General features: G+C 42.1%; 1 protein-coding gene across 16 annotated transcripts in view; it reads left to right on the top strand.

The window, feature by feature from the left end:
* AGRN (agrin) overlaps nt 1-12,590 on the top strand; it is a 487,688-nt gene that overhangs the window by 333,190 nt on the left and 141,908 nt on the right. For all 16 annotated transcript variants that reach the window (XR_013213195.1, XR_013213196.1, XM_077250009.1 and 13 more), the window contains 2 exons: nt 1,232-1,453; nt 10,311-10,505. Coding sequence is in view for 14 of the 16 variants with exons in the window: in XM_077250009.1 (XP_077106124.1) it covers nt 1,232-1,453; nt 10,311-10,505 (417 nt within the window). In the remaining 2 variants the exon portion in view is untranslated. The remainder of the gene's footprint in view (nt 1-1,231; nt 1,454-10,310; nt 10,506-12,590) is intronic.

The raw sequence follows: 12,590 nt of genomic DNA, 5'->3' as shown, positions 1-12,590 counted from the left end.
TTTCATAATTGGATTTTTCTTTCAGAAGAATCCAAAATGCTTTGGAAAAAAATGACTTTTGAAAGAGCAAGTGATTTTGATGCAGTTTTTAATGTGTTTTTTTTCTGATTTTTTTATGCCCTTTGAATTATAATAATGGGTGTAGCCAAAGGTATGTTTTAGACTTATTACCTCGGCAAAAAACTATCCTAAGGCAAATCAAAAACCAAGCTAAAAAAGCGAACAATTTGGCACTTTTTTATGTTGTGTCTTAAAAAAACATGCAGAAAAAAGTGATGTGCGCACTATTTAAATGAACTGGAACCTTATTCTATCTAGTTTGGAATAAAAAAATACTTTTTGAAACACAACTTTAAAGTGGTTGTCCCTCGACTAAAGTACATTTTTAACTAATAGACCTTGAAATAATAATAAGTTCCATAATTGGATATGTTAAAAAATTGTTCCTGTGCTGGGATAATCTTATAAATATGCCCATGCTGTGTTACTGTGTAATGCCTGTATCCGACCATGCAGAGCTGCCCCAGTTGATGGTCGGCACAAACCACAGCTCCTGGCCGGTGGGGAAGGAGAATAAGTCACTTACGATAAGACAAAGCTCCGGACAAGTATGACGCTGATTTGTAGCCTCCTTTACCCATTGCAAGTTCCAGTCATTGGCTTCCTCCTCCGTAACCCTGCAATCATGTTGGACTTAAAAGCAGCATTTTAGAAACTAGCTACCAAAAACAGCCATTGTATTTGACTTGTAGCAACGTAATTCAGGCTCTGCACATTTCAAGAAGGGCATGCCACCAGGTGTCCACTAAAATTTGAATTATTGTAGCACTCACAGGATTTGCTAAAAGAAATCCATTTTCTAACATGTGCAATATTAAAAACATCCGTCTCGTATTTTATAACAAAAAACTTTGCATTATTGATTCATGTAAAGCTATGGAGTGGTCGAAAGCCAAATTCTGTGAGTGCTCACAATTTTGTGATGGTGTTTGTATCTGTATATTACAGCTTTTATTCTATCCAGAATGGCAGTAGTGCTGGCGGGTTACACGTGCTCAATCAGCTTGACGTTCCCTTCCCTCCTCTAGGGGGCAGAGTATGACTAGCATGCAATACTTCCTCCCCGCTTGCCCTGCTTGCAGCTCAGGGAGCGCTTGTATATGTGCTTTCCGCACGAGCCTTTGTATAGCGCATCCATAAACTGACCAATGTCTTTCTCTATCTCTTACAGATCTTCATGCTCCCAGTCCTTGCCTGAACATGGAATGCAGTTTCAGAGCATCATGTGTTGTGAAAAACCAGCAGCCAGTCTGCGAATGCCAGCAATTGTGCCAGAGCGTTTATGACCCTGTCTGCGGCAGCGATTCGCGCACTTACGGCAATCCATGTGAATTGGAGTCTACGGCTTGTGCACTTAAGAAGGAAATCGCTATTAAACACAAGGGGCCCTGTGGTAAGGGAAATCATCTGAGCTTCATATGCCATGTCTATTAATCCATATATTGAGCCTACGGGTGTAGAAGACCTCAATTTATTCCAGTAGCAATACCAAATGCATATGATTACATGGGGTCTGTCAGCAGAATTCACATAAAACTGCATACATTATTAGGTAGATCTTTTATAACTGATGAGGCTGGTGTACTTACTTTAAAATCAGTTTCAGAATGGCTGTACATTCCTTTTTTTAAGTTGACTCAATTTCTCCCCACCTAACCTTATTTGCAGATCCTTAGCATCCCTCCTTTTTGCTGCTGCCAAATCTCTGTCCACCTAACCTGATTGTCAGTTCCTCAGTGATCTCCACCCTGCAGTATCTTCGCCCACCTTAAATGATTGACAGCTCCTCAGTGTTTTCTCCAGTACGGAATCTTTGCCCTTCTTAAATGATTGACAGCTCCTCAGTGTTCTATTCTCTGCCTTATCTTCGCCCACCTTAAATGATTGACAACTCCTCAGTGTTCTCCTCTCTGCAGTATTTTCACCCACCTTAAATGATTGACAACTCCTCGGTGTTTTCCTCTCTGCAGTATCTTCACCCACCTTAAATGATTGACAGCTCGTCAGTGTTCTCCCCCCTAAGGAATCTTTGCCCCCCCTTAAATGTTTGACAGATCCGTAGTGTTCTCCCCCTATGTAATCTCCGCCCACCTTAAATGATTGACAGCTCCTCAGTGTTCTCCCCCCTAAGGAGTGTTCTCCCCCTAAGGAATCTTCGCCCACCTTAAATGTTTGACAGCTCCTCAGTGTTCTCCCCCATAAGAAATCTTCGCCTTCCCCTTAAATGTTTGACAGATCCACAGTGCTCTCCCCTATGTAATCTTCACCCACCTTAAAAGATTGACTTCTCCTCAGTGTTCTCTCCCGTACGGAATCTTTGCCCATCTTTAATGATTGACAGCTCCTCAGTGTTCTCCTCTCTGTGGTATCTTCGCTCATCTTAAAAGTTTGACAGCTCCTCAGTGTTCTCCTCCCTGAGGAATCTTCACCCACCTTAAATGTTTGCCAGCTCTTCAGAGTTCTCCCCCCTAAGGAATCTTCGCCCACCTTAAATGTTTGACAGCTAGTCAGTGTTCTCCCCTATGTAATCTTCACCCACCTTAAATGATTGACTTCTCCTCAGTGTTCTCTCCCGTACAGAATCTTCGCCCTTCTTTAATGATTGACAGCTCTCCCTGCCTTATCTTCGACCACCTGAAATGATTGACAGCTCCTCAGTGTTATGCTCTCTGCAGTATCTTCGCCCACCTTAAATGATTGACAGCTCCTCAGTGTTCTACTCCCTGCCTTATCTTCGCCCACCTTAAATGATTGACAGCTCCTCAGTGTTCTCCACTCTAAGGAATCTTCGCCCACCCTAAATGATTGACAGCTCCTCGGTGTCCTCCTGCCTGCAGTACCTTTGCCCAACTTAAATGATTGACAGCTTCTCAGTGTTCTCCTCCCTGCAGTATCTTTGCCCACCTTAAATGATTGATAGCTCCTTAGTGTTCTCCTCCCTGCGATATCTTCACCCACCTTAAATGATTGACAGTTCCTCAGTGTCTCTCTTCCCTGCGCCTCCTGATTCTCTGCCCAACTTGCCTAATTGAATGCTTCTCAGTGTCCCTCCTACCTGTCGCTGCTGAGATCTCGCAATGTCCAGTACAAGCTGCAGCTTTCAGTCTGGCTGGGTTGGCAGAGACTGGATACACTAGGACTTTTGGTGGAGACTGGGTACACTAGGACTTGTGACCTCTCTCACTTTTTAGTTACACTCATCCTAATATCAGATTATTCACAGTAGCTACACCAGCCTTATCAGGTTTACGCTATCTAAGTAATAACGTATGCAATTTGTACTGAGAAATCTGGTGACAGATCCTCTCTAAGTAACAGCAGAGGGTCAAGATTTAATAAGGCTTTATGCTTTTCCATCTTTCTATGCATGAAATATATTTATCGAGATGCACACAAACACGCCTGCAAATCTCCAGAGAAAGTAGAAGATATCATCAAAAATTGTTAGTACAGTCAGCAAAGGGCACAATCCCTAGTATGAGCGCTGTGAGATTTAGAGGGAATGGTCCACGTTTATAGGTCAATGTGGGGTGTTTCCTAATTTACTGAAATGTGTCTGTGTGTATATATGAGTGTCTTACAATACATAGCCACAGGCACAGGGTGTAAATAATTAATCATGAGTTAAGATGCTGCAAGCTGTACAGTATTCATAACTATCCAGGGATACAGTAGATGGATTTGCTTAAAGAGATACACACAGACAGACTGCGCCTGTTAATATATTTGGTGCTTCTATCAAATGCAATGTATCCAACCACGAAAAATGTCAAGGACTGGCACACATTACTATCAGAAATTTACCCCACTTTTGTAGGATAAATTATACTGACTTTCTTGGGTGCGCCAGTCCATTCTCCTTCCCTTCAAATTTTGCTAACTTAAAAATAGAAAAGACTAAAAAAAATGCCTCTACAATTTGCTCTAAAATTTTGCAACACTTGAAGCAATTTTTATACCAAAAGATTGTCATAAACTGCTTAATAAATCGGCTTCAGAGGAGATAAAAGTAAATTGAAATGCCCCATTTGACCATATTGTTTGGAAATGATAGGGGAACGATTGCTCGAATGTTTGCTTTGCTACAAATGTGATGTGTCAAGATGGATTTATTTTGGCATTTGTTAGCTAAACAAAGGCAAGTTGTGTGGCTGAATGCCATCAATAATCCTTTCTGAAACCCATTATGTTGTAGTATGTTCATTTTTAATTTTTTTTCTTCTACTCTGCTAGTTAAGTCTGGAATTTTAATGATCTGATTTGCTCATATGAACGATCTGATGGACGGTTGACCATTCCTGATGATCATAGTCCTCTATGTATGGCCAGTTTAACACCATATACAAGGGGTGGAAAAAAATATATTTATACCAGTCCAGTAATTAAGTGGACTTTTTTTTAGTAGCCAACAAAAAGAACCTTCCTAGAATATAATATAAACAACCCAAAAAATAAGATTATTTATATTGATACTGTCTAAAAATTATCCAGCCCTGCTATGTATGTGCAGCATGCCTTAGAAATGGAGATCAATGACCTATTTAGGATACTATGCTTCTAAGATATGAAGGTTATTCTTTAAAGGATTGGAAAGATTCATAATAATGGTGTACATGCCATATAGGAAGCTTCTTTATCTTCAGTGATGGTGCCTATGGAAAAAAGGGACCTTGTTTTGATTGACCCTCTCCCCCATTTTTAATGGTGGGAATTTTGGAAAGCTTCTCCTAGAACCATTCAATGTTTTGATAGTAAGCATGATCCAAGAAGTATCGTTTCTCCTTGCGGAGAGTGACATGTTAAGCATGCTGAGATGAGGAGACTTAAAGCCACAATGTTCCTCTGGGAAATATGGAAATTGTCTCTTCATAGAGGAAGAGTACTAGAACTCTAGTGGCACTAGAGTTCTAGTCCTCTTCCTTTCGGAAGAGACAATTTCAATTGTAAGCAAGTAAACCCCAAATTGAGGAGAACTGTTCCAATCCATGGGGATGGTGCATAGGATGAGATCTGGGATTAAGCAGATGCTGGAGAGGGTTGAGGTGGCATAATATGACACTAAAACTCTGACTTCTCCTCTTTGCCTCCTATTATTTTGCAGAATTATCATTTTTATATCCAGTATCTTCTGCAGTGGTCGGTTTGGGACTTCAGCAAGTTCTTCTGCTTAAATCTTAAGGCCGCCATACACATAAGTCATCTGAACCCACCAATATCAGCGAGATTGGCTGACAGTCGAATGTGTATGGGGGCCATCTGACTATGATGTCAGGGCATTGTTGGATTATCAATGTTGATCCCCTTGATTATTCGGTAGATAAGCCATCATCGGAGGAGCCTGGCAGCTGCTCTCTAGTAGGGAAAATGGGAGCCTCAGTCGAATTGCGCTTTCCTGTGTTTGGAGGGGCTAGCTGGCGGCCAAACAGTTGACAGGTATCTGATATGTACAGGGGCCTTTAAATCTGCCTACTTTTACCCAAAATTAGATTTCTAGTTGTTTGCCTCCAAATCTGAATTCATGAACATCTTCTACTGCAGAGTGAAAGGGTTAATAGTTTGCTTCCCGCATGGTATTGTTTTATTGCTAGATGGGATTCTGGGTCCTGGTAAAATGATGAGGTCTTGGAGTTTGCTCCTTGTTGCAAGTAATGAAAGTGCTGAGCGTCAGGGAGCGACAGGTCAGAGACTGTGCACTGTTATTAGCTTTGGAGGCTCCTGGCTTTGTCCCTTCTCACAAGCCTCGGTGATTCGGTGCATCATCGTAAACCATACACACTCTCCGGGCACACGCATGTTTATCATAGCACTTTTCCCCAGTCTGATAAGCAATTTGGGCAGTTTGTATTGCCTGTCTGTGCACATTACCTAGCTGTCATTTTCAATCTGTATGATCCAGTACCTCTCCTGCTTATTCTGTCTTATCAGTGAATGCATTATGAGTCATTTCGATAAGCGGGATAGTTCTTTTTGCGACTGCTTATGTGGGAATATGAAATCCTGCATATTCCGGTAGCCAATTGGCAATTTCAAGAAGTTTTTTGTTTTCTTAATTTGCTTTGTTGCAAGTTCTGTCTTCAGGAGCCCACCGCTCCCTGGCTTCATGCTTGTCTGGTAGCTGTGCGCTCTGGATGATTTAGAGTCAGAAACAGCATCATGAACTCACCACTGGCCTGAATTGTGCTCTATCCAATTCTGCAAATAGATGCATCTTTGCCCCTGCGGCATTGGATTAGCACAGGGACACTGTAGACTGTCGGATCCGGCAAGCTTCTTAGAATAGCTTACAAGCTCTATTGGACAGAGCTAGCAAGTGCTGCATTCATTCCTGTAGACTGGAGAGGTGGGCAGTAATCAGTGGCGTATCTAGAGTCCTATGGGTCCTAGTGCAAAACTGTTACTGAAGCCCCCCTCCCATGTTCGTCAGATGTAAGGGCCTTTGTAGCATTCAAAATCCTATAAAGACATACGGGTAATAATTTCCCCATCATGGCACCTTTTTATAATGTCCCCCATCCTGTAAAAATGCCTATCATTCTAGGCCCCTTCCTGTTATAATATCCCCCATCCTGGGCCTCTTCCTGTTAAAAATGTCCTCCATCCTGGTATAATGTGGCCCCTCCATTCCTAAATCTTGGGCTCCTTCCTGGTGTAATATCCTCTATCCTGAACACCCTTGCCATTCGTCATTCGTTAGTCGAAGATGACCATGAGTTCAGGATATAAAGGAGGATCAGTGGCTGTGGATCGGGAGGTTACTGATCAGGCCAATCTGGGTCCTGAAGGCTCGCGGACATATGGGACATAAGTAAGTAGATGTAGTCAGGACAGTAGATACTGCATTTGCCTTGTGCACAGACCGCTTTTTTTTTTTGCCTCAAGTATTCTCGTGCCATCAGATGCACGTGCTCCTGGGGTGATCCTGCCTATCCAAGCTGGACAGCCGAAAGCAAGCTCCTCCCATTTGCTGATGTCGACGCTCAGATTTTTGAGAGACGCATTAAGGCAGTCTTTGTAATGTTTCTACTGCCCACAACCCCCCCACCCCAAATTACCTCTTTCCCTGACACAGTTTCAGCTGTCTGGCATTCTGACCACATGTCCGGTTCATCTGGCTTGGGCTTTCAAAATGTTTCTTCTTGCAGAGAGTTCTAGTCCTCTCCCTCTCTGAAGAAACAATTTGCATATTTCCCAGAGGAGCATGCATGACTTAAAAGTCTTCTCACTTTGGCATGTCAGGCTTGGAAGGTCACTCTCCGCAAGGAGAAAGGTTTCCCCTTGGACCCCGGTCAGATGCCTCTCACCCAGCCAAACCAGATCTCACACTTTTCACTGATGAGGGTCAGTACTCCGAAACAGTGTCTGCTAATTGAGGTTTTCTTTTTGGCTTTTATCCTAAGTCATGTGGCAAGGCTTGCTGGATAATGACTTTTAAGATTGCTACTTCCTACAGTTGGCACTAGAGTTCTAGAGACAATCTGCATATTTCCCAGAGGAGCATTGCGGTTTAAAAGTCTCCTCACCTTGACATGTCAGGCTTGACATGTCAGTCTTCAAGGAGAAACATTACCCTTGGATCCCATATAAACCAAATTACACATACCAATGAATAGACATACTCTGCATAGTACATACACTCACTGGCCACTTTATTAGGTACACCTGTCCAACTTCTTGTTAACACTTAATTTCTAATCAGCCAATCACATGGCGGCAACTCAGTGCATTTAGGCATGTAGACATGGTCAAGACAATCTCCTGCAGTTCAAACCGAGCATCAGTATGGGGAAGAAAGGTGATTTGAGTGCCTTTGAACGTGGCATGGTTGTTGGTGCCAGAAGGGCTGGTCTGAGTATTTCAGAAACTGCTGATCTACTGGGATTTTCACGCACAACCATCTCTAGGGTTTACAGAGAATGGTCCGAAAAAGAAAAAAAATCCAGTGAGCGGCAGTTCTGTGGGCGGAAATGCCTTGTTGATGCCAGAGGTCAGAGGAGAATGGGCAGACTGGTTCGAGCTGATAGAAAGGCAACAGTGACTCAAATCGCCACCCGTTACAACCAAGGTAGGCCTAAGAGCATCTCTGAACGCACAGTGCGTCGAATTTTGAGGCAGATGGGCTACAGCAGCAGAAGACCACACCGGGTACCACTCCTTTCAGCTAAGAACAGGAAACTGAGGCTACAATTTGCACAAGCTCATCGAAATTGGACAGTAGAAGATTGGAAAAACGTTGCTTGGTCTGATGAGTCTCGATTTCTGCTGCGACATTCGGATGGTAGGGTCAGAATTTGGCGTAAACAACATGAAAGCATGGATCCATCCTGCCTTGTATGGAGCATCTTTGGGATGTGCAGCCGACAAATCTGCGGCAACTGTGTGATGCCATCATGTCAATATGGACCAAAATCTCTGAGGAATGCTTCCAGCACCTTGTTGAATCTATGCCACGAAGAATTGAGGCAGTTCTCAAGGCAAAAGGGGTCCAACCCGTTACTAGCATGGTGTACCTAATAAAGTGGCCGGTGAGTGTACGTGTGATGTCAAGATAATCAGTTGTGCCCATTAGGATGGAATCTATTGTAATAGAACATATATTTGAGTATCTGCACACGGAGTGGATACATAAGGAAAGCTGCAGTGAATCCACCCAAAAATCTGCTTTGTTACATGCAGATTTTGTTTCAGATTAGCCCTCAATTTCACTCTTTACATAAAGGGTGAAATATGGAATAATGTCCTCTATAAGGAATAGACATGCTGTGTATTTCAAAATTTATACATTTCCACAAAGTGTTGAGACATGAGAGTTACAAAATAATGTGAGTCGTTATGTCCTGCTGTACTACAGAGATATTCTGCCCTGGAAGCAACAATTCTGTAATACGACATTTATTGGAACATGACACATGACATTGTATGAAATGAGATGCATAGAGATGTGCACTTACGTCCCATAAACTTTTATAGGAGCTGTATTAAGGAGTCGTCGCATGGTATTATGCATTAGTCGTTATACAAAAATCACCAATAATTTCCATGCATCAAAGTGGAAAAATTACCTATTGTTTAGATTAAGTTTTGTCTTAACCCCTTTCCGACGTTGAGTGTAATAATACGCCCACATTGGACTCCCCCTGTTTGGTGCGGGCTTCGGTGCTGACCCCGCACCCTTCCGGGCACATGTCAGCTGATCTATACAGCTGACATGTGCCCACAACAGCTGCGGTTAAAATGCAATAACGGGCGATCAAAAGATCATATATGCACTAAAATAGTACCATTAAAAACGTCAGCTCGGCACGCAAAAATATGCCCTCACCCCGCCCCAGATCACAAAAAAATGGAGACGCTACGGGTATCGGAAAATGGCGCAATTTTTATTTTATATATATAACAAACTTTGGAATTTTTTCCATTGCTTAGATAAAAAAGAACCTAGACATATCTGGTGTATATGAACTCATAATGACCTGGAGAATCATAATGGCAGGTCAGTTATAGCATTTAGTGAACAGCAATATATCTTTACATTTCTGTGATATACTTTGGATACTGGATGTCTTGATGTATTGGACAGCGATGATACAATATCTGGAGCGTTCCCGCTTTGTACTTATTTCTTTACGTCTTCCTTTTCAGACTCTATAAACGTTTTTGCTTCACGATGCGATGAACTAAATTAATATTTTCATAAATGAATTGTATTTTCAATTACAATAAAAAAAAAATGTTATTGAAAGCCGGAACATATTTGCTTGGGGCAAAAGTTAGAATTCAGTTGAGAACCGAGCGAGAATTAAACTTTTGCAAATGGCGTGGTTGCTGACTTGCCGAGTCTTGTACAAAATCTAAACGCAGCAGCGGAATGATGTATTAAAATTCCCTCGCCCATTCCTTTTTACAATTCGCATGAGATGTGACATTTCCCCCCCCCCCCGAGAGGTGCATTTCAGACAGGATTTGATGAAGTAAATTAGTCACCCACATTACAATGAACGCTACATTTTTTTTTTAATGCATTTGTCCCTTTTCTACCCTCTGACCTTGTCAGAATGCCCAAGGACAGGCTGTTGAGTTAACAGCATCTGATGTATCACTGCAGGGTGGCAGGTCAATTAATTAAAGTGGGTGCAGGTGCATCCAAGCTATCTTTGGAGGACAGACGAGTGACATACAAAACGCAGCTGGAAAGCAGAGTGGCGGCATTTCGAGCTTTTTATTCTGACCCTTTGTGATGTTCTTTATTGCAGATCGTTGCAAAAAATGTCAGTTCGGAGCCATCTGCGAGGCCGAGACTGGACGATGCGTGTGCCCTACGGAATGTGTACCCTCGGCTCAACCTGTGTGCGGCACCGATGGCAACACCTACGGCAGTGAATGCGAGCTCCATGTACGAGCGTGCACACAGCAGATTAACCTGCAGGTGGCGGCACAGGGAGACTGCAGTAAGTAGATGGGGTATCTGTGACAGTAGTTTCTGGTACATTGACATTGATGCCCCCTCTAAAAAAAAGAAAAAAAAAGTGCTCCCCTGATAAAATGAAAGGATAACCAGTAGGGGGTTATGAGAATTACTTATGGCCAAAATTATGTCCTCTATGAGTGCACTAGATTATTATATTATTATCAATTTTAAAAAATTAACTTTTTCCTAAATTTGATTAAGGACCCCCCAAGTTCTCATTAAACAAATTCAATACATTAGCACGACATGTTAGTACACACACTACTCTCCTCGCAACTCCTGGGTGGCCACACCAAGACATATAGTAGAGTTGAGCAAAAAAGGAGCAGCTGGACCTTGTCCAGCAGCCACACCGATAGGCCTGAAAATCTCATCCTACCTATCGGCATCCCCGGCGCCTCTTCTGATTAGTAGGTCCCCGAGACATCTCCGGGTTACCCTCGAAGACTGATGAGAAGACAATAATCCAAGTAATTGGTGTCCATTTGTTAATGTGTTTCGAAGTACATCCAGATTGCATCTTACCTCCTTCTTATATGCACCAGCTCGGAGGCACCAATTAAACAATCTGGCCAATAAACTAAAAAAAAAAAACAATCCAAGGGCCCTTTAATCCCTTCCCCAGGATTTAACACCCATCACCACTTAATTCCACCTAGGGGGTTCCATAACCTCCTGAGATTCTCCTGCCCCCCACGATCCACCATTAACCAAATCCACCAACTTCGAGGACCACCCCATGCCTGCTGCTATGGCAAAAATTATATATAATCAATACATAATTAAACAAAGCAGACAAATTAACAACAATTCAACATTACTGTGACCCATAACCCATTTTCAGAACATAATAATAGAGGACGGATGGGAGATCCTTTCTGGTTGCTGGTAACCTAAAATGGCTACCCAAACCCAAATAGCTGTCCCTTATAAATCCTACTCCTCCTTCCATGATGTCTCCACCCCTTGATGACTACAACATTCCCTCCTCCATTCCCATTTAAACCTGACACTCCCAGCAAAACATCAGCTCCCTATAATTCCCGCTTTAACCGTATCATGCCGGTCTCCCTCTAAGGCCCATGGTCGAGTACGACCTTCCTTGTAAACATGGGACTCTAAGTTATCAGTATTTTGATCAAAACTGTGTAAAAGCCATCCCATTGCAACAAGGTGTACCCAGTTGGGACGGTCCTGTCTAAAGTATTAAAACCTCACTATGTATCAACGGACCTCAATGTGAATAGAGCCTGACATGTGAACGTGCTCTTACCCTTTACAATTAGGCTAACTTATGCTCATTTCTTTGGTTTTGCTGTAGTTTCTTGTTTTGTTCTTGGATTGTGTAACGTATAGCAGAAAAATCTCCTGACAGGGTAGCGTGAATATTTGTTTTTTTTCAAGATTTCATGTTGAACACAAGGAAAGATAAAGGACACATATGTATATCCGTGATGATCTGGAACAAATAAGAAAAAGTGCATTTATTGAGTTTCCGCATTTTTGGGAATATTCCCATTCATTAGATCAAAATCTAATAAAAAAAATGTCTATTTTGATCTGATGAAAGGGAATGTTCCCTTAAGCACACAAGCCTTTGTAGTTTTTTTTTTTTTTTTGCTTAGAAAGCGGAAATGTCTGAAGTCGCCCTCTATGGAAACATATTGTTCAAAGAAAGTGAAATTAAAAATTGCAGTAACCGTAATAACCAGTAGGTGTCACATTGCCATTCACTTGTGTTGTGATTATACCCTGCAGTAGTTTGTACACTAGTCTATAAATGGGTAAATATACAATATCTTTCCAAATATCTATGTCTATCAGACTGCAGTGCAAAAAAATTACTTGATTGCCATTATTATTTGTGGACACTGAACATGGCCAGAATATAGATGTTTGCCAAGAAACATGAACTGCTGTATGTAGGTAACAACACCAGATCTCCGTGCTTCTTAGGAGACCATTATTGTTATTTGCAATTGTACCATAAAGCTGGAGAATGTGAATGATGCAGATCTTCAACTTCTGTACTCGGCTCCTCAGAGACATACATGCTGTTTCCCAC

Source organism: Ranitomeya variabilis, chromosome 4 (assembly GCF_051348905.1).
Source record: "Ranitomeya variabilis isolate aRanVar5 chromosome 4, aRanVar5.hap1, whole genome shotgun sequence".
Classification (NCBI taxonomy): domain Eukaryota; kingdom Metazoa; phylum Chordata; class Amphibia; order Anura; family Dendrobatidae; genus Ranitomeya; species Ranitomeya variabilis.
The sequence above is the reverse complement of the archived record's forward strand: the minus strand, read 5'-3'. Positions and strand labels throughout refer to the sequence as shown.